Source organism: Neurospora crassa, linkage group I, assembly GCF_000182925.2.
Source record: "Neurospora crassa OR74A linkage group I, whole genome shotgun sequence".
Taxonomy (NCBI): domain Eukaryota; kingdom Fungi; phylum Ascomycota; class Sordariomycetes; order Sordariales; family Sordariaceae; genus Neurospora; species Neurospora crassa.
In genome coordinates, this window is record NC_026501.1 from 5727234 (window position 1) to 5749290 (window position 22057).

A 22057-nucleotide genomic window follows, 5' to 3' on the forward strand; every position below is an offset into this window, starting at 1 on the left:
ACCACTCACCATCGAGACTTTTGGCTCTCCTATTCGTTGACGTGGATTGGCTCTCTCATTGGTTGGCGTGTATTGACTCTTGTTGACTATGTATACTAGTACATCGACAGTTCGACTTACAGAAAAAGAGACAAGACACGATTGGTCAGGACGATGATCTTCGAATCCTACCAATCAGAAGTCGAGGACGTCGCTAGTCTGATGCACTATGATTGTTCGACACCTCAAGCGAGATCAAGCTGTCAACAAGATGTGAACTGACCTTTAGCACCAGAAGAATGCAGTCACTTTCATGCAAATGCTGTTCACACACAATCAATTGGAACAAGACGAAGCGAGTTTTTTAAGGTTGTATTACTGACGACTCCTTCCATTACAATTTTCATATACATGGATGGGGAGGGAGCATACTACCAGTACAAATTATCCAACCCATCTTCTAGACGCGCGCAAAAAATCAGACCCAGCATCAGAGAGACCATATCATAACATCCAAGCAGCCCTTATTAACCCAACCGTGTGTGTCGTGTGTCCGATTCCAGGAAGGGGGAAAGTCATATTATTGAACGGATGACGGAACCCTCGATTTAGAGGCGGGAACCGTGGACGACCTTCATGTCGACGGCCATCTCGCGACCGTGGTCGGAGACGACGAGGACACGGACGGAGCCGCGGCCAGACTCGAAAGCCTTCTGGAGACGGTTCCAGAGAGAGCTCTGGTCAATGACGGGGAGGTTCTGCTTGACATCGCCAGTCTCGGTCATGGCGACGATGGAGCCATCCTGCATGTCGAGGACACGGTACTGCTTGAAGACGGGGCCGAGCATGGTCTGGACGACGACGCTGGGGGCAGGGTTGGAGACGAAGCTGGACTCCTCATGGAGCTGCTTGGTGAAGAGGTCGACACCGAGGTAACGGTGCTGGCCAGTGGCAGCGGAGGTGGAGATGCGGATGACCTGGCAAGGGCGGCCCTGGAGGATGAGGATATCGCCGAGGCGGATGTGGTGGCAGGGGATGGTGACAGTCTGGGAAGCAGAGCCGGTGCCAGTGCCGGTGGTGGCACGGGGCGCGGCATCAGCCTCAACGTGGCCGTGAGCTGTAATGGAGGAAGACATGGTCAGCTTATTGTTTTGAGAAGACAGACAGACAGACGAGTCAAAGTGTCTGAAGGAAAGATGAATAATGAGGATGGATGATGGATGATGGGTGCTTACCGTCGTCGTCGTAGTAGCCCATTTTGGAAGATGTGTTGTTGTTGTTGGAAACTTTGACTAGAGAAAGTTCGTTTTCTTGGATGTCGACAGTAGACTCGCTGTAGAGGCTGGGTGCCTTCTTATGAGCCGGACGGTAGGTGGGGAAGTCGACGGTAGTCTCGTCGACAACGATCTTCTCCTTGTAAGAAGTGGATCTAGGGGGTGCAGGGAGTGCAGGGAAGTCGACAGTAGTGTCGTCGACGTGGGTGGACTCCTTGTGGCTGGGACGGTAGCTAGCGACGTCGACGGTGGAACCGACTACGTGACCTTCGTTGTGGTAGGCGGGCTGGAACTTGGACCGGTATTGATGCTCAGCAATGTCGATAGCGCTGGCGCTGTCGGAGGATTGTTGATGATGAGAAGAGGAGTGGTGATGATGAGGCTTTTCGAAGGATGGTTCAGAAAAGTTGTGACCACTGGAGGGATTTGCTGGTTAGATATAGGCGTAGAGAACAGTAGAGACGAGCAGATATGAGAGGGCTTTGAGAGGGCTGGGACCCGAAAAGGGGACTTGGTACAGTATTTTTCCCGCTCCGTCCCTTGATCGTAAGTGGACCATGGAGCTAATACAAAAAGGGGAATGTTTAAGAGGCTAGGGGGGTCTGCCGCGCCTAACCATGAGCGGTGAAGCAAAAAAGCAAGCTCAGCAGCTGGTTTACGAGCTCGCCAGCCCCTAGACCGCTCCAGCTAGCCATTTCGCAACGCATTCGCGCGAGACCCAGCCGCTTCTACCAGGGGTCTACCAGCTGGACTGGTTTGCAGCTCAATGTTACCACCGCGGAAGCAGACACACGCCAGCAATCCCACCTGGGCGAAAAGCGAGTCTGGTTTCAAAACGGAGGCTGGAAGGAAAGGATGGAACGGTAACGGGATGTGGAACGCAAAAACGGATCTTGCACTAGGATAAAAAAAATAAAAGAACGCAAGAAAAAAAAAAAGAACAATCAACTCACCTGGTGTGCGAGTGCACATGAGTGTGCGAATGGTGCTCCTGAGGCTCCAGAGGATAGTGCGGCGCGTGGTGGTGGTCGTTGTGCTTGGGCTCGGGAACGATCACCGGACCAACGTGGGAGCCGTGGGAGCCATGAGAGCCGTGGGAGCCGTGGCCATGGTTGTGGGTATGGATATGCTCCGTCTTGTGCACCTCGACGATATCGTGGTGGGAAGAGTGGTGGGAGTGAGGACGGTGAACCTTGTCAATGAGGTGGTGCTTGTGGTCCTTGTGGTGGTGTTCCTCGTCCCTGGCCGAGTGAGCGCGGTGGATGTGGGGGAGCTTGTCAGTGAGGTGGTCAATGAGGTGGTGCTTGTGCTCCTTGTGGTCCTCCTCCTCGTCGTGATGGTGGTGGTGGTGATGGTGGTGGTGGCCCTCGTTCTTGTGAAGATGAAGGTGAGGGATATGGGGTGAGTGAGGCTTGTGAGAGTGATGCGAATGGTGAGAGCGGTGCGAGTGGGCGCTGGCAGGGCGATGGTGGTGGTGATGCTCCTTGTGGTGATCTTCCTTGTGAACCTCCTCCTCACGGGTGATGTGGATCTCCTCCTCGACAATGCGCTGCTCTACACGGGGAGGCTGAAGCTCATGGACAGCCGGAGGGACGGGAGCATGATGGTGGTCCTCATGGCCGTGGTCATGGTGAGCACCATGAGCCGGCTTGGTGACCTTGACCTCAACCTTCTCGTGAACGTGCGTATGAGTCTGAATGCCCTTTTCAGGTTCCCGGTACGTAGCCGGGAAGATGCTGAAAGGGACGGGAACACGGGCCTCAAAATCCAGTTTGGCGGTTTTCTACGGCGCAAGAGGCAGTCTTTCCTATCAACCTTTCGATATACGAAAGATTGATGAAAAGAATGACTCTGGCTTCTCTATGAAAAGAAGTCGATTGACGTAGGTGAAGAAGGCGGTCACTGTGCGACCCGTCTTCTTGGACTCGGATTCAGTCGATTTCTCTGCGAAGAGGGTATAGAAAAGGATGGGGATTCCGAAGTTGTTGTGGTTGATTGTGAGTGGCCGGATGCTGACTGGGGAAGATGGTAAGGAGAAGATCAAGACTGCCAAAGCTACCACGAGCAAGGCCGGTTCAAATAATGAGCGGAGTGTGCGTCTGGGGAATTTACGGGACCACCGTTACCGATTGTGGGAGGTGGTTGGCCCGGCCTTGTAGGGAGAATTACAAGCAAAACAGGGCGCGATACGGAGGGAGACGGAGGCTCGCTGAGCCCCGCGTGGGCGTCGACGACGGCGATGTGCATCTGAAGTGCGGGAGAGTTTCTTGGGGAAATGGAGATGGGGGGTCTAACACTCCAGAAGGGGGGGTCCTCCAATGGGATCGCTGGCGAGCGGTGTGTGACAAGACAGATTCGCTGGCGAGAGAGCTTCGTTTTCTGCCAAAGCTAGGTAGAACTGCCCCTGGGGGATATACCTCACTCAACCCCAGGCTTCAGCTACGCGGATCGCGTGGATCTCATAGCAGCGGGAGCCTCTGAAAGGAACCATAACCATTCCACAGCACCCACTGATCCAGCATCAAGCCAGTGTAGGCTGCCGAAACAGATGCCCAGCGGCCAGAAGAGTGGACGGTCAGATGGTGATGTCCGGGCAGTGGTAGGTACTGACGGGTTGATAAAAGGTTTGGAGATGGGATGGACAGGAGGAATTGTGGGATTTCCAGGTCCCGGCTGTGCGAATATCCACCATTTTTCCTATTCTTTTTTGCCCGTTGTGACGGGTTTGCGGCGTCGCAGCGGTTCTGCTGTTCATCTGTTTACGCACATATGGTGTGGGGAACAGCTTGTTTATCGAAAGCGAAAGGGGCTTAGTGCGTGGCCAAGGGTCCGTATTGATCCCCACGCCATCGGCCCTGATTGCCCCCTGATTCGTCTCTGTTTGCTCGGCCGCCCGGTACCCGTTCCCCAGCGAGTCCCCAGCAAGTCCCCAACCCCCTCGCCAATCTCGTTCTGGGATCAGCCAGCTACGGCCAACGAGGCCCGAGACCCAATCAAGCTTAGGTTCAAGCTCCCCGGAGACCACGATGGGAGCTCGAGATGAGCTGAACCTGAGCGGAGCAGGCAAGCATCATATCGACTTCGATTCGATCAAACGTCGCGGCCGACCCATTCGATCGGCGAACATGACTTGTTACCTCTCGCCAAGTGCCAACCACTCGCAATCTAAATAACGACGGATCCGTGCTCGTACCCAGTTCTCGCAGTCATATACCGCCAGTTTTCCCGAGGTTGTTGCTTGCTTTTTCAGCAGCTCCGCTGAAGCCGTCATCAGGTTCTGGCAGTCAGCTAGGCAGAGCTCGACTGCTGAGACCAGCTAGATGAAACGCCAGGACAGGACCTGTTCCAGAAATTGTGCGACGGCTATGTAAAGCCTGTAGTGTACATAGACAGGTCCAGCCTTCAATAGTCGCCCAGAGGCTGTCATGAGTAGGCAGATTGGATGCCAATGGTGCTCTCATTCCTTTCCAATCGTGACAGGCAACGGACCATAAGAGTGGCTCGGCTGGTCCACTACTCAGCGCTGCATCTGCACGCCACTCATGTCGGTTGGGAAGCCCCCCAGGTCAAGGAGGGGAGCGAGGGGAAGAGATGGAGAGTGAAGACATGGGGAAGGGCATGGCTGGCGTCACGACGACAGGCCGCAAGGTCGGACCAGCCATTCATTCCATCAATCATCATCATCACCACCATCATACATAACTAACACCATCGCCACCAAACAAACAGAGAGACAGAGAAGCCAGTCGGGGACCACAGAAAGACCTCGGGTTTGCTGCAACACGAGGCGTGGTTCAGCTCCATAATCGGTGGCTGGGAAATGATGAGCAGCGATTTCGATCCCTTCAGCGATACCCTAGCAGCGACCTGCAGTAGAGCTGCAGGCTAGAAGCCGAAAGACCTGAGTGGTGGATCAATGGAAGCTGTGGGTATCAGTTGGCGTTTCCGACAAAAGTCTCGACCCCTTTCCCAGCCTCTCTTTCATTCAAGTTTCCAGTGTTGCCCTCTGCGGTTATTGTCGCGAAGGGAAAAGTGTAGCAAGCGCATGAGGTAACCATGGGACATTTCCATTGGGCTGTTTAAGAGATTCAGCCCTCCATGAAGCGCTTGGTATCTCATGTGGATAACCGCCTACCCAAGCACTCAAGCCAGTGGCAGGCTGATGAACAACGGGAAACGGCCTCGCCGCGTGTTGTCGGTCTCGTCGCGGCTTTGCCTAGTCGCGGAGGAGTCTGTTCCACCCGCCAACGTGTTTACTGTCTGACAAATGGCGCCGTGAACGAGGGATGTTGGCAACATCAGGCAACCCATTTTACATACGGGCTTTTGTTAAAATGAAACCGGTCGATCGATGTGTGTCTGGGATTGTGCGGCAGATCTGATTGGACCCGGCGGCCACGGTGTTCATAGCGTAGCAACGGCAGCGTTCTCCTTTCTGCCGTCTGACGCCTCGGTTTTGCGTCGGTTTTGTGGTTCTGGATCAGCACGTTGTAACGCGTTCCTGACGCTAGCTCAGATTGGGGATAACACGCCAGTCCCCTCCTCCTCTTCCATTCCCTTCCCTTCCCTTTTCTGGTGATGGTTGGTGGCACATGTCCACAGAGCCTTACCGACGGGATGGAGGAGAGCGGTTCCGTTCCGAGCTACACGTGTCGAAGCCTTTGACGGAGTGGAAGCTCGGCAGACGCAACTGTTTTGGGACGTCTGCCGCTGGGTACGATGTTCGCAACACGGCCTCGGAGGACCGGATCTCGGGATACGCAATGTGCGGTGGAGGAAGATGGCAAAGGGGAAATGACAGGAGGACGCCGCGCCACTTTTTCCCACCCAGACGGCGCACATGTCCCGCGAGTTTTCTTAGTTCGGAGGCTCTATGCGATACGTCCGTGTACACTACGTAGCAGTGTACGCTGTTGTCGTAGCAGCTGCGGGCCTTGCGCACGTCACGTCACGGCACTGATTTTCCTTTGCCCCTTGCAGTGCCCGTCCCGTGCCGCTCGTCCCCTACCTTACATTTGCCCTGCTGCTGCGTGCTGCCAGGAACAAGTAAACAGCTGGCGATGCTGCTGGCTAGCGCATGCACAGCCTAGGACCACATCGGCGGTGGTCGAGTGGGTAAAGTGTTCGTGGACGTCCCACCTGCTAACACACCACAGAGCACCGACAACACCAACGCATTGTCATCGCAACGACGAGACAACTTTCGGTGTATCTATCCACAGGAGCCACAGATCAGCAGCATGCTGGCCAGACGGCACTCTGCAGTGTAGTGTAGCAACAATCCGTCCTCTCTAGCCAAGCAAGCCAGCCGCTGATGTTCATGAAACTAGGGCAGCGGTTCCGGCGGCTGGCGATCTTCACGATGGGCTCGCCTCTCTCCCCTTCCAAGCCACGTCTCTGTGTGTCTTCCTTCTGTGGGCAGGCAGTAAACAGCCTAAAATACCTAAGTCATGTGTCGAGTCGACTTGACCCGGATCTCAGACGGGCCGTCCAAAGCTGCTCGACAAGCGTTTCACCCTGTGTCTTCGGGTAGTCCCGCCCGGGCCAGACAATGCTTGTTTGCTGTGTTGGACCGAGTGTGTCCCACTGTGACAGTGAGTGAGCCCGTGTAGGAAACGATTGAACCAACAGACACTTGCGACTTCGTAGATGAGATGAACGTTTGATGGAATGGAGTCTTGAGGCTGGACTTTCAGCCAAACCGACCAACGAGCAAAGTACCCCCGAGTTGATCGTCTAATCATCGATGGCTAACTCGGTGTACCGGACTCGTGAAGATATTGAAGAATCCCTCACCTATGTACAATCTGTGATGCGCAACGCCGCGATTTGGAATGGCAACATCGTAGTTGGCGACATCGTAGTTTCAGATGAAATGAAGTGAGAGCGCCCACAGCTTCTCTTCCTCTGCCTTCATACCACAATTTACCCACCCAGTCCAGAACGAACATCGTATCCATGAAGCACGACTGCTCTGAAGAGGAAACCCTCAGGATGCATTGGCAAAACCGCATTGCCTTCTCCATCATCGTAGGCGTGGTGGCCGGTGCCTTTGCCTTTGCGCTCACATATCAATGCTTTCGTGACTACCAACGTCGCCGTACCCCAATTCCGAGAGGGGCAGACGAGTCTCCTCCGGCTGAGGTCTGACTTTGCTATCTCCTCCATCTCCGTGTTTTGTATTTCCTTGAGGGCAGGATCATGACGGTGCCGGCTTGTACCCAACGCCAACGACCTTCCCATCAGAGGACTGGCGGACAGAACAATGAGCCGCGGTCACTATGATTGGCCACTATATTCGTTGCTACCTCCCACATCGATGAAAGTGGAAGGGCTTGGACGGACTGGTCGTGCTGACGTAAGGCGCTCGGCAAGTATTCCCACACACAATCGCCTGTGCAGTCTTGGCAAGAGGTGTGTGTGCGTGCACACACACATACACACCGCACTTCTATATTGCACAACTTCGTTAAAATTTATTATTTTACAACAATTTCTACATCAATTTGAAGCCATTTCAACGTACAAAGTAATCACAACACCAGTAATTAATCAAATCCATCGCAACAATACCTCCCAGGACAATCCTCAATTTAAAGCCCGCCGGCGTAAAGCAATCCCGTACTCGAAGTAGCGTACTAATAGTCTACTTTAATAAAGATTAAAATTAGGAAGATTCTAACCTAATAACTCTACAACGCACTTCATTCTACCCCAAAAAGAAGAGTTATAAAACCGAATAATCTACTAAAATTATCCCTAAGACTACTCTACCTAAGAAGAAGGCTACTCCTATTAAGATTACTATTAAGAAAACTACCGTTAAAAAGACTATTATTAAGAAGGGGAAGGCTACTGCGCTAAAACTAAAGCTAATCCTAATTTTAATCTTAAAACTATTATTATCCCCCCCTAAACCTGCAATATCTATTGAAATTTCTAGTAGCGAAGAAGACTCTAATAACAATAATAAAGTTAAATAATAACTCCCCGTCCGCCTTACCCTTAAAAAGCGGACTCTTAATACTTTATTTTATTTATCGGGTAATAATAATAGCGAAGTAACCTCCTTAACTAAATTAATTATTTTAATACTATTAACCTAACCCTATACTACCCGTAAGCTAATTACTATAGTACTACCGCCGCTATATCCTAAATACTCTAATTCAATATAAGTCTAATTTAATATAGTCGGTTTATATATTACTACTAACCATATTAAATTACCTACTATCGAAGAATATAGTTCATTTAAAGAGGTTGAAGTTAAATAAAATAATAACGAACTCTATAAATAGCGGTTTAGGACGATACTACTTAATAAAATCCTATATATACAATAAAATTATATAAAAGATATTATTAGTAATAATATAGCCGTAGGGACAAAATAATTAATCTTTTTATATAATGTTATATATATTGCCGCTACCTATAATAACCGCCGCGCCCGGGTTATTATATATAATAAGATTATTCTTAGGAAGGACTTTTATAATAAGTATAATAATATTAAATATAAGACTATTATAAAATCGTACTTCCACTACACTAGCCAATACTATTATTTCACTATATTATTCAAATTTCGATTAACCAACCCGCCCGCTAGTAAAATCCCCGCTACCCTATCCTCCTATAGTAATATACCTTCTACTCCTACCCCCTTTCGTAATTTAATTAATCCTTTTATTACCCCAACTCTATAAATAGTTAATATACTATCGTTATAAAAATTATAAATTTTAATTAATATTAAAAAGTTTAAACGTATTATAATAAATACTATATTAGTAAAAGTCGAAAAGAATCTAAAGGAGGACTAGCAGCGAAAGGAGCGTACGGGGGTAAAATTATATAGTACCGCATATTAAGAACTGGTATAGGTATAGGCGTATAATCTTAATTATAAATATAAGAATTATAATAAGGCTATTAAATACTAGATATACTATATTATAAATAGGAGTATAACCTATTATAACTTCAATATTAAAAATATAAGTAAGTAAGTACGCGCTATATCGTTAAGAAAGGTTATAATAATTAACTTACTATTTATCACGGGGCGCGAGCAAGTACTAAGCTAAGACTTTAATTATTATACGAAGAACAAGAAGAGAATCCTATACGCGTACGAGAACTATATAGGGTACGCGTAGGTCCAGTATACAGACTATAGCACGTATATACGTAATTGCTATATTGTATTTAGATAGTTACAAACTAGCTATACTATTGTAGTGCAGTACCTATCTATATATAGGAATATAGTAGTAATGCCTATAATACTACCCCCTTCCAAAACGAAGCTCCTCTCTAGAAAATCTATTATTATTAATAAAGTAGGCCCTCCCAACCTTCCTATAGCTACGTCCAATTAAATATCGGTAAAATTTCTTACTAAAACGGGAAGGTATTTAGCGCCCGCTAGTACCTTAATTCCCGCTTAAAGGCGGATTACTAGCCAAAATATCGCCGAATCCGACCTTTTCGTTGTAAGAACTATTATTACTTTTAATAATCTATTTGTACGTTAAAAACCAACTTAATTACTATATATAAAGAACCTTAACAACTCCTACTATTATTAACCCTACTAGGGGTACTATAAGGACGCTTATAGTATAGCAATTTGTAGGGACGCCTATAATTACTATTAATATAAATTTAAAGAATTTACGCATTTAATTCCTTACTATAACTTATTTTTCTCTTTAAATATTTAATTATTATACTATTAATATTCTTAAATCCTTTTTATTTTCTAATCTTCTAATATTAATTGCGTAGGGCTATTCTAGAATATAGGAGACGTAAGACCGCTATAAAATATACTATCTCTCGGTACTATTAACAATTACTCTATAAAAGGGTATACTATAAGGTATTCGACTAGGGTATACGGAATAAATCGAATTAAACTCTTTTTTTATTGAATTTTTACTAATTTTTTCACTTTTACTTTAATTTACCTTTTTTATTTATTATTTAACTTCGTACTTCGTTTTACTAGTTAATTTAAGGTTAATTCCGGTAGTAGTCGCCCTAGCTATAGTAGTATATTATCGGAGGGTACCTAAATACTCTTTATTTTTTATTACACCTTAAATTCCTTTTTAAAAATTAAGTAAGGAGGGCCTAATTTTAAACGAGCGTTGTAAAGTTCCTAAATTAATTCGTAGTAACTTTCTAAATTAACTATTAATTGCTAGTTAAGGGGGTAATAAGTCTATTTTATTTAATAATATTAGTTATTTCCTACTTTTTAGTAGTCTAATAGTTCTTCGAACTCTTAATATCTCTCTTTAATAAAATTATCGGTTCTAATAATAACTATTCTTTTATTAGCCTTAATATCCGTAATTAGGTCTAACTATCCTAATAGACTTTTTATATAAGGTTTAACCCTTAAGATATTGACTATATAGGTGACTTTTATATTTATTAGTAGTAATAGTTCTAGCGAATAGGAGTTTGCCTTTATAACGTAGAAGGGGCCTTCGAATTTTAGTAATAATTTCGCTATTGGCCGGCTAATTATATAGTTTTCTATATTAAGTATAATTATATCGCTTAGTTTATACTTAGGGGCGTTTATCCTTTTTATATTAACTACTACTTTATATTAGTCCTAAATTTATTTTAATAATACAATTAATTTATCCTAAACCGCTTTAAAATACTCTATAATTTTATTAATTTTAAATATTTATTATTATTATTTTAGTAACGCGTCCGGTAGTAGTAACTTTAAGGGTTTAATACCTATTTGAGGATAAAATCCATAGTTAGCGAAGAACGGTAATACTCCTATAATTGCCGATTAAAGGTTATTTCTTTAGAATTCGGCTAATACTAACTAATTTACTTAATCGTCTTAAATCTAATTAATAAAGGTTCAAAAGTATTATTCTATTTCTATATTAACCCTCTCTATTTAATTATTTATCTCCTTATAATATAATATAAATAATTTTAGTTTAATACCTAGCTTTCCCGAGAGTTGTTACTAGAAAGTAAATATAAATTATATTCCTTTATTTAATATAATAGTATCTAGCAAATTATATAGTATATAAATACGGTCGATGAATTTTTTTATTAATTCTTCGGTCGTTAATCCTTTGTAGGGGATAAAGTATTTTATTTTTATTAGTCTATTAATTATTATAATTATATACTAATAGGCCACTCCCTTCCTATTCCTCTTTAATCTAGGTAATAGCGTTATATAATTTATTAAAATATCCTACTATAGCGTATAGGGTAATAGTAATAGTTTTAAGAAGTTTGTAGGTACTATTTGGGATAATTTAGTTTTAGAGTAAAAAAGGTAGCCTCTATAATAAATATTAATTACTATAGTCAAGCCTAGCTACTAGTACGTATAGTTTATTAAATTAAATATCTTATCCCTTCTTAGGTAGCCGCCTAGTACCGAGGTATAGGTCCTATAGATTAAATCTAATTGGGTTTTATTATTATTAAGTAGTATTATTACCCAATCCTTAAATATTACTTTACTATTAACAAAGTAATATTCTACGAAGGGAATATATAAGACCTTCTTAAGATATTTAAATTAGTATTTATCCTCCTTAATTATTATTATAATTTCGGCTATTATCGTAGAATTACTATAAGATTTTAATATTAAATTATTAATATAAATTACCTCGTCTCCTTCGCCTTCGCCCTTAAATATATAAATTACTAATAGCTCCCTAATATTTAATATAATATTAATATAAATATTATCCTCCTTAAAATTAAAAGACTCGTCGAAATAGTTTGGGTCGATTAACGGTTTCTCCCTTACCTACAATCTATTATTAGAAGTATCTTTAGGGACGTATTTAAGTTTCCTACTCAAAATATTTAGGCGTATATTAACCGAGCCTAATTTATATTTAATTATAAAGTTGAATTATAATAGAAACTCCGATTAATATATATATTTGGGCGTAAACTTCTTCGTAGTACTAAAAGTCTTTAAATTTTTATAATCCGTAATAATTTTAAATAATTATATAATTCCCTCCAATTCTAGCCTCTATTCTTCTAGTACTTTTACAATTGTAAGTAGCTCCTTATTATAAATATTATAATTATATTCGGCGGCTAAGTGCTTAGTTGAAAAGTAAGTAATTAAATAAAATTAACCGTCATTATATATTTATAATAAGGTCTTGCCCGATAATTAATTAGAAGTATTAATTTCTACTACTATTAGCTTTTTTTAATTGTAAATCTTTAATATTAGGGTTATTGTAAATATTTCCTTTAGTAATATAAATACTACTTTATACCTAGTTTCCTATTACTAATTTACGCCCTTCTTCGTTAATTTATAGAGTAGCTTAGCTATTAAGGAGAATTAAGTTATAAACCGGCGGTAGAAATTTATAAAGCCTAAAAATTATTATAATTACTATTTAGATATTAGTATTTCCTAGTAGGTAACGGCTTTTATTTTATCTAGATCTATTTTAATGCCTCTTAGGGTAATAATTAGGCTTAAGTATTTTATTCGCTAGATATAGAATTTATATTTATTAATATTAATTTATAGTCTAGTGTTAATTAAGTATTAGAGTACTTCCTAAATATATTTTATATATTTTTTATACGTTTCGGAGAAAATTAAGACGTTATTAAAGTAAACTATAGCGTAGATATTTAGAATATTATATAGTATATTATTAATAAAGTTCTAGAAAAATACTAACGCTCCTAATAACTTAAAGGGATATACTAATAATTTATATAATTCGAATCGTATAATAAAAACTATCAATTATTCGTAGCCTTCTACTATATATAGTCTATTGAATACTATAATAATATTTACCTTTGTAAACTACTTTGCCCTATAAATAGCGTTTAGAGTTTTTCTAATTAATAGTAGAAGGTATTGGTTCTTTAATAAAATATTATTAATCCCCCTATAATTAATATAAATTTTTATACCTCTACCCGGCTTACGTACGAATAATACAAGTAATACTATATTGAAGGTAGAGGGTTAGATAAATCCTTTTATAAAATTATTATTGAATTACTATTTAATAATTCTAAGTTCTTAAGGTAATATAAGCTTTGCTCTAGAATAAAGTAGCTTATTATTTAATATTAGTTCGATTTTATAATTGTAGGAACGGTATTTTGGTAGTACTTTAGCGTCTATAGGGTTTACTACCCTAGATAGGTCTTTATATTTATTTAGGAATTGTTCTTTAACTTTTTTGGGGGTATACTTCGGCCTAGTAAATTTCTCTATAAACTTTTATATATTTTCCTCTATAATACTATAAATATAATTAACTTCTATTAGTAGTATTGGTTCCGCTTCCTTCCTTAGGTTATAAATACAATTTACAAATGCTCGGGTAATTTCTCTTAATTAGAGGGATATATTAGAAGTTTATTCCTTTATTACTTCTATTTTATAAATATCGATTATTTTATAGATTTTAGGGTCGTTGAAGTACTTTTTATAAGGCTCGCCTTTACCTATTATAATATCTTTCTATATTTCCTTTAATAGGGCCGGTATAGAAATACGCGGCCTCTCCTTCTAGAATTCTTCAAGCTCCGCCTATATTATTAAATTAATACGCACTCTTCTTATCCTAATAGTTATTATAAAGGTTTCGGCGTTAATTAGCCTAAAGTCTTCGGGGTTAAGGGGGTTTATTACTATATTCGTAGGTTTAAATTAATAGAAATAAACGTAACAGATCTATTCTAATCTTACTATACTCTAAATTTTATAACCTTCCTTAATATCTACTATCGCTCTAATTTTATTAAATTTCCTTTCGGGCCTAAAAGGCTCCTCGAATTCTCTAACCGCTACTAACTATATTAGTAATTTTATTATTAATATTTACCTTCCCTTTAATACTTCTATAGAGTATATTAACATTTAGTCAGTTAGTACTTATTCTACTACTTAGGGTTTTTTAGAGTTAGTAATTACCTAGCGTTTTAATACTTTAACTATTCTTTTTTCTTTATTTTAGGATAAATTTATTATTAGTTCTTCCCCTAATAACGGGTTTATTATTAGTTCTAAAGTTAGAGATATTAGTATTATTAACGTTTTAATTATATTAGACGTATTAATATAGTTCTTAATATATCCTTTATTCTATATAATTTTATTAATTACTTAATTAATATCCGGGTTGTATAATTGCAATTATAGTTAGCCTAGGATAATAGGGTATTCGTATACTAAATCGGCGATAAAAAGTTTAATTGTTTCTTTATAGTAACCGATTTGTATAATTATTTTTATATAATATATAACCTATTCCTTAAAATTATTGTTTATTAAATAAAGGGGTTTTGCTTTATTGAATTTATATATTTTAAAGTACACTTTTTTAGCGAAAGTCCTATTAATAAAAGCTTTTCCTATATAATTAAAATCGATTAACAATACGTAATTAATTTTATTATTATATTAGGGGTACTAAAAGTAAGTAGATAAAAGGGTAGTATTTTATTTATAAATATTTAAACTTTCTATAAATAAAGGTTCGCCTTTTTAATAAGTAAAAATTTATTAAATATTTATATTCTTAATAGTACTATTCGTTCTTCTTTCTCTTCTACTTTTTTAGTCCCCGTTAAGCCTTCGGATACGTTTTAGTCCAAGGGCTTGCTATTTCCCTATTATTAGGTAGTAGTATTAGTTTTAGGGGGTATTATATTAGCTATCTCCTTCGAAGGAGGTGCGGTATCTACTATAGCTTTAACGTTCTACCTATTAGTTCTATTACCTTAGATTCTATTACTTTTATTAGTATTAGAATTATTATTATTAGTAACCTTAAGTTTATCGCTATAATTAATTTAACTATAGTATTTACAAGCTTAATAGCCGGATTTACTATACTTAATATATTATTTAGTTATAAAGCGGGCTTAAACGACTTCCGGATCGATTTTATTTATCTTAAGGCGGTTAATTTCTATAACTTTAGGGTCCCTTTATCTATTACTTATTACAGGGTTAGCCTATGTGCCTTGTGCCTAGTGCCAGCGTACAGCAGCTTCTAAGACTGCCGTACGCTATCATCACCGCTGGCAAGCCAACTATTACCGGTAATTGATTGGTTAGAACGCTACCTACCGCGGGTCTATCAGATCCGCCGGCGGTTGCCTTTATAAGGCCAGCCTTCTAAGTACTCGGCTATACTTCTCTTCCTTTCTCCTTCGTACAATTATATATAATCATATTTACCATCTACCCTTTGCCCGTAATAGTTAATTACACTTTTTAACTATTACGTTTATAGCGCAAAAACCTCTCTTTTAGCACGCAATTAATCTCCAATATTAGCGCGTACGTATAAGAATCGCTTCGTCGACGAGTTACCGAATCTAGTACCCTAAAGCCCCGACCAATAATTGTAATTATAATAATTGTAGTCCTAATCCCGCTCCTTTTATTTAGTAAATAAGGGTAGGCACTCTTTATTTAAGGGATAAGAGACCGCTTCGTACAACTACCTATCTTTCTTATATTGAATAATAAAAGTAGCAATTACGTATCTTTCTTACCCGTTAGTAGTACTAACGATTTTATTAACTTTAGTACCCCTCTTAAAAATATATTATTTAATTTAAATAATATTTACAAAGTATTTAACAAAATTATTAATACTACCGACATTATTATTTATTAAATAATATTCGTCGAACTCCTTCCTTCAATAGTAGTTAGCAACCTTCTTACCAATATTAATAACAATAAAGAAAAGAAGGCTATTCCTCGCGCCCATTTCAATGTAGTTAATAATATTATTCAAAACCCCGCCTTCCGCTCAATTATTACTCCGTTCGGTCGCCTTTACTATAACGACCTTATTTAATATAAGGATATTATTATTAACTTCGAATATAATGAGGACGAATTGTAGACCGTTTGTACGGTAGTTATTAAAGTTTAAAATAATTTCGATTAAAAGAATTTCGACTATTTTAATTTAATAATTGAATTTAGCGCTCTTTAAAAGAAATTCGATAATTTTACTATAAATTATATTATATTTAAATCTTATAGCGTTAATATTAGGTCCTTATACAATAATTTTACTAAAATATTTAGTACCGGCGCTAGTAAGATATCGTCTTTGAGGTAGATTATAGAGAATCCGCCGATTTTTACTAGTAAAGAGAATATTAACGCTACTCGTAAGTACGAAATCTTTAAAGTATAGTATTTCTATATTTAATCCTAGTAGAAATACAACCTCCTTTTATATATTAATAAGGATATTAAAATTATCCGTACTACTATACTATTGGGTCTTAAAATTTTATTTAGTATTTAAAATAATTTGGATATTATTTAGAATAGAAGAGATATAGATTCTTAACGTTAGAAGATAGGCGCCGAATTTATAAAGTACTTAATTACCTATTTCTAGAATATTAATTTGAAAATAAATACTAACCGTCGCTTTAAGGAATTCTTTATAAAAAATATATCTTTTATAGAATTCAAACTAGAGTTTACTAACTTAATAAACCTCTATAGCTTTAATAATTCTATAAAGGTTTACCACCTACATAATAAAATTAATAAGCGCCTTCGTAATACCCTTACGTATTACAACCTTCCTAAGATTAATAATTTTAAAAAATAGTTTATAATCTACCGTACTATCGCCGGTAATTTAGAGGATACTAACTACTATTATAAAATAAATACCTAGATCTTTAGTAATAGCGCCCTTACTAGTAGAAGCTCTAATAATATTAATATTAATATAGGCGGCGCTAATTTATATAATATTAATAACGTTTTTATTAATTAAAGTAGTAATAAAATAGACTTTAATACTATCGACTTCGCTATCTTTATTTATAAAAATATTTTTAATTAATGTACCTACGAAAGTAAATACCGCTATTATAGTAGTAATAGTTATATCGCCCGTAACTACCTCGCTTCGGTTAATTATAGCTCTTAGGGCCCTTAGTATAATAAGAATAAAAAGAATAAAGGTAGGAGAAGAAGTAAAGGCCGTTGTAATAGGGAGGAAGTTTGCGCCGCCGAAGTTGCACCCGCTACTACCGCCGCTACTCTAACCGTAATTACCGCTATTGCTATAGCCGGTAATAAATATTATAATAAGCCGGAAAACGCTTAACCTCTATACTTAATTATATATAGAAGCCTTTCTTATTATTATTATAAAAATAAATTTTAAATTCTATAGAGTTAAAAAGTTTAGAGGAGGTTAGAATATAATTGTTAAATAGTTCTACTTCCCTAAATTTAATATTCTTATCTTCTTATATTATAATTAGATTGTACAAAGATTATTATATTACCCTTATCGATTTTAACTATTCCGTATTCGCCTTTATCGACCGTTCTTTCGTAGTTAAATATAACCTTCCCTATTTTTACCTCCGCTAAATAAAAAAATTCGTCTTCGCTAATAGGGTAATTAAAAGCATTATCTTTAAAAGGGTAATAATTAAACTCCGGATCGGACACTATAGTAAAACAATTACCTTTTTAATTTATAATATTTTAAAGAACTATTCAATAATCTTAGGATTCCCCTAAATATAATACTATAAACCTAAAATTAATTATAATTAATACGGAATATATTTTACTAACTCTATTTACCGAAGTTATTATTTACCTATTAACCTTCCCAAGGACTAATTAATAGCGCCGAGAATTTTTACTAACCCAATTTCAATTGCAGCTATCTATAGTAAGAACGCCCTATTTTACTAGCTAGCCCCGAAGTGTAAAGCTACTCCTTCCGTCCGGAGGATACTAATTATTAACCTTATTCGAATAGAATTAATACTACCGCCGCTATTATAAATACTAATAGCAAACCTAGAAAATAGAATTACTTACCCTACTTAAATAGAATCGCCGCTACCGCCGCCGCCGCTATTTCCTACGGTAAGGAATAATAAAAGGATTTCGTCTATTCTCTAGGATAATTACCGACTTATTTCGCTCCCTATTAAAGCGCTAATAATTAATAAAGCCGGATTTAAAATCGGTATTACAAATATAATAGCCCTTTTTATTAAAACTAAGAGCCTAGTATACTATAACCCCTATATTTATTTAAACGATTAGCGCGTTTCTATAAGTATAAAGTACCCCCACGCCGGTCGTTACCGTAATTTTAATAGGACCTTTTCTATTAAATTAAACAATATTAGAAAATTTAATATAATTACTTTCAATTTTATTTATAAATCCTAACGTTTATAGCTATACGTTACAAACTATACCGAACTCGAGAAATTAGTTACTATAATTAAAATCCGGAATATAAATTTAATTAAAGAAATAGTTATAAATATTATAGCCGGTAACGGTTAGTAGTATAAAGAAAGTCTCCCTCCCTTCCTCTACCCTTTTATTAATAATTTAATTGGCGCTTATTTATTTAAGGAATTTTAGGAGGTAGCGGTTCTAATTAAAGTAATTTATTTAATTAGTAACCTTAATTAGGACGTACTATTCTACGAAGAGATAATCTAGTAAGTATATTTAACTAAAATCTTTAATAAAAATATAAAGAAGTTCCTTAATAAAGTTAACCGCTCGATTAAAATAAAAAATAAAATTATCGCCCTCTTAAAGAAATTAAAGGGTTGCTAGTATATTAACGAAGTAGTAATATTCCTCCCCTCCTTAACCGAAGAAATCCTACTTTACTATTTATATAACTATAAAATTAAATTATAATTAAGGGCGACTCCTCCTAATACATAGCTATACTATATATCTTTAATAAAAACTAATATTATTAAGAAGTAGATCAATAATAATTTAAAAAAGAATTTTATCCACCTATCTTAATTTACGGCCGTATTTCCTATTCTTTTAATTAAGAAGCCCAGTAGCAACATCCGTATTTATATTAATTATTACAATATTAATAATATAATATTAAAATTATATTACCCTCTACTATTAATTAAGGAGACCCTTAATACAATTTATCGTACGAAGATTTTTACTAAATTCAATATAATTACTATATTTAATAGGATTTGTATAAAGGAGGGATATAAATAGCTTACCGCTTTTATTACTCGGTTTAACCTCTACAAATTTATTATTTACCTATTCGGCCTTTAGAACGCCCTAGGGACTTTCTAGAACTATATTAATAACATTCTATACAATATCCTCAACGTATATATAATAACGTACTTTAATAACGTTCTAGTTTATTCGAATAACGAAGAAGATTATAAGGATTATATTAAGGAGGTCTTCCAACGAATAATCCGAGCAGGATTTTAAATCGATATTAATAAATACAAATTCTATATTATAAGGACGAAATATTTAAATTTAATTATTATACCGGGAGGACTTAAAATAGATTTCGATAAGGTTTCCGCTATTGTAATTTAAGAAGCTCTAGAAATTAAGAGAGTGCTATAATATTTCTTAGGCTTCGCTAATTTCTACTAACAATTTATTAAATACTTTTCGATTATTATTAGTCTATTATATAAATTAATAAAGAAGTTAGTTAATTAATAATAGACCGACTAATATTAAAAGTCCTTTAAAGCCCTTAAGAAAGCCTTTAGTAGTAGCCTAGTACTTCGAATTTATAATTAATTTAAATAAATTATTATTGAGATAAATACTTCAAATTAGGCTTATAGTAGTATTTTATCCTAATATAATAAGAAGGGAGTCTTATACTTAGTTACTTATTTCAATTAATAATATTCTTCGGCCGAATACAATTACAATATTTATAATAAAGAGTTACTCGCTATTATTAAGGCCCTTAAAGAGTAGCGCTCTAAGTTGGAAAATACCTAAAAACCGTTCGAAGTCTTTATTGACTATAGAAATTTAAAGACTTTTATAATTAATAAGCAATTTACCCCCCGTTATATATATTAATTTCAATTCCTCTCCTATTTTAATTTTATAATTAAGTACTACCCTAAATCTTTATAAATATATCCCAACGCACTAAATAAGAAACTAAAAGACTTACTTAAGGATAACGCCGACGAGAGGCTGCTAATTAGGAATAAAATTTTATTTAATTATAATATTTTTATTAATAGAATATTTATTTTAGAAGACGGAAATAAAGAGGTCGATATTAATACCGAATATATTTACAATTTAAAAGTATTAAATAAGAAGTTAATAGATAATTTAGTAGTGGAAGGCTACGAAAAATCGATAATATTTTAAAATATTATTATATACCTAACGGACCCTAATTATCGAATATAATCTAAAGAGGTTAAGGATTATATAAAACGAATCCCTTTTGCCGAATATTATATAATTTAAGGATAAGCGTACTTTTATAGCGCTATCTTCGTCGACCCTACTAATATAGAACTTTATCTCTCGTTCCTCCAACGTATTTACAATTCGCCGGCCGCCGGCTACCCGGATTACAAAAAGACTTATTCGCTATTATTATAATCCTTCTTTTAATTAGGAATATATATTATAATCTAATTGTATTATAAAATTTATTTAGTATACGCTAAGTCCAAACTATTATAATATACCCCCTATAGTTTTTTAAAACCGTTAGTAATACCCTTCGTACTATAAAAGGATATTTCGATCGACTATATTACCCCGCTTACACCCTATTTACACTATAAACAAGATTTTAAGTACGTTACTATTATTATCGATCAGCTAATAAAAATATAGTATTATATCCCTACTATAGGTTTAATAGTAGAAGAATTAATAGAACGTTTTATAGAGAGAATTTATAGTATTTATAATTTACTAGATTCTATTATCTCCAACTATAATACTTAATTTATTTCGCAATTCTAAAGAACCCTATTATTACAATTAGAAATCGCCCTTAAACCCTCCTCGGCTTTCTACTCTACTACCAATAGCTAGACCGAATATATTAATACTAAAATAGAAAAATACCTTCGCTTTTATATTAATTAGGTATAGGATAATTAAGTAGATTAGTTACTAATCGCAAAATTCGCTAAGAATAACTTAGTTTCTAAGACTACCAATATCTCTCCCTTCTTTATTAATTACAATTTCTACCCCTATATAAGTATTAAACTAATAAAACTATACCCACTAGAGATATTAGTAGTATAATAAACTAAATATTTTAAAGTTAATGAGCTAGCTAATTAATTTAAATAAGTTTTAAATTTTATTACGAATTAAGCCCAGTAAATATAGTAGTACTATAAAAATAATATAAATACCCAACGAACCAACGCACTAAAATATAAGAAGGGAGATAGGGTCCTACTTAATATTAAGAATTTTAATACCGGCTGCCCCTAGGCTAAATTTATACCCCTCTTCGAAGGATTATTCAAAATTATTAAAGCAAATAGCTATTAAATTATACTCAAACTCCTAATTAATATAAAGTATAGCCTAACGTTTTATATTAGTAAAATTAAACTATAGAACGAGTAAAGTTTTTTAGGGTAGATAGATATAGGAGAATAGGACGTTCGCGCCAATTACGGCCGAATTATAAAGAGGACCGACGATAGGGAGGATTTGGTAGAATACAAATTTAAAAGGATTAATAAATATTAGAAGAATAATAAGGGCTATTAGAAATACTTTATTATTTAGGTACTTCTATATACGCTATTATAGTAGCCGCGCGCTAACGTATTTATAGCCCCTAACGTTGTACGGGCCTTCTACAATAAATACCCGGAGGTACTATACCCGCCGGTTTGGGCGGTAGCGGAGAAAAAGCGGAAGGAGAAGGAGGTAGAGTAGGAAG

The 22057-nt window shown here is 37.1% G+C and overlaps 2 protein-coding genes across 2 annotated transcripts; both read right to left on the reverse strand.

Moving 5' to 3' along the window:
• Position 1: 1 nt before the first annotated feature.
• Positions 2–1684, reverse strand: hex-1 (hexagonal-1). The gene is made up of 2 exons (XM_958614.3): positions 1215–1684; positions 2–1096 (listed from the first exon to the last, which is right to left on the reverse strand). Exons 1-2 carry the CDS (start codon positions 1234–1236, stop codon positions 588–590), a joined length of 531 nt encoding a protein of 176 aa, XP_963707.1. The 5' UTR covers positions 1237–1684; the 3' UTR covers positions 2–587.
• NCU16405 (hypothetical protein) lies at positions 1293–3270 on the reverse strand. The gene is made up of 2 exons (XM_011395091.1): positions 2207–3270; positions 1293–1669 (listed from the first exon to the last, which is right to left on the reverse strand). Exons 1-2 carry the CDS (start codon positions 2223–2225, stop codon positions 1512–1514), a joined length of 177 nt encoding a protein of 58 aa, XP_011393393.1. The 5' UTR covers positions 2226–3270; the 3' UTR covers positions 1293–1511.
• Between the last annotated feature and the right edge of the window lie 18787 nt (positions 3271–22057).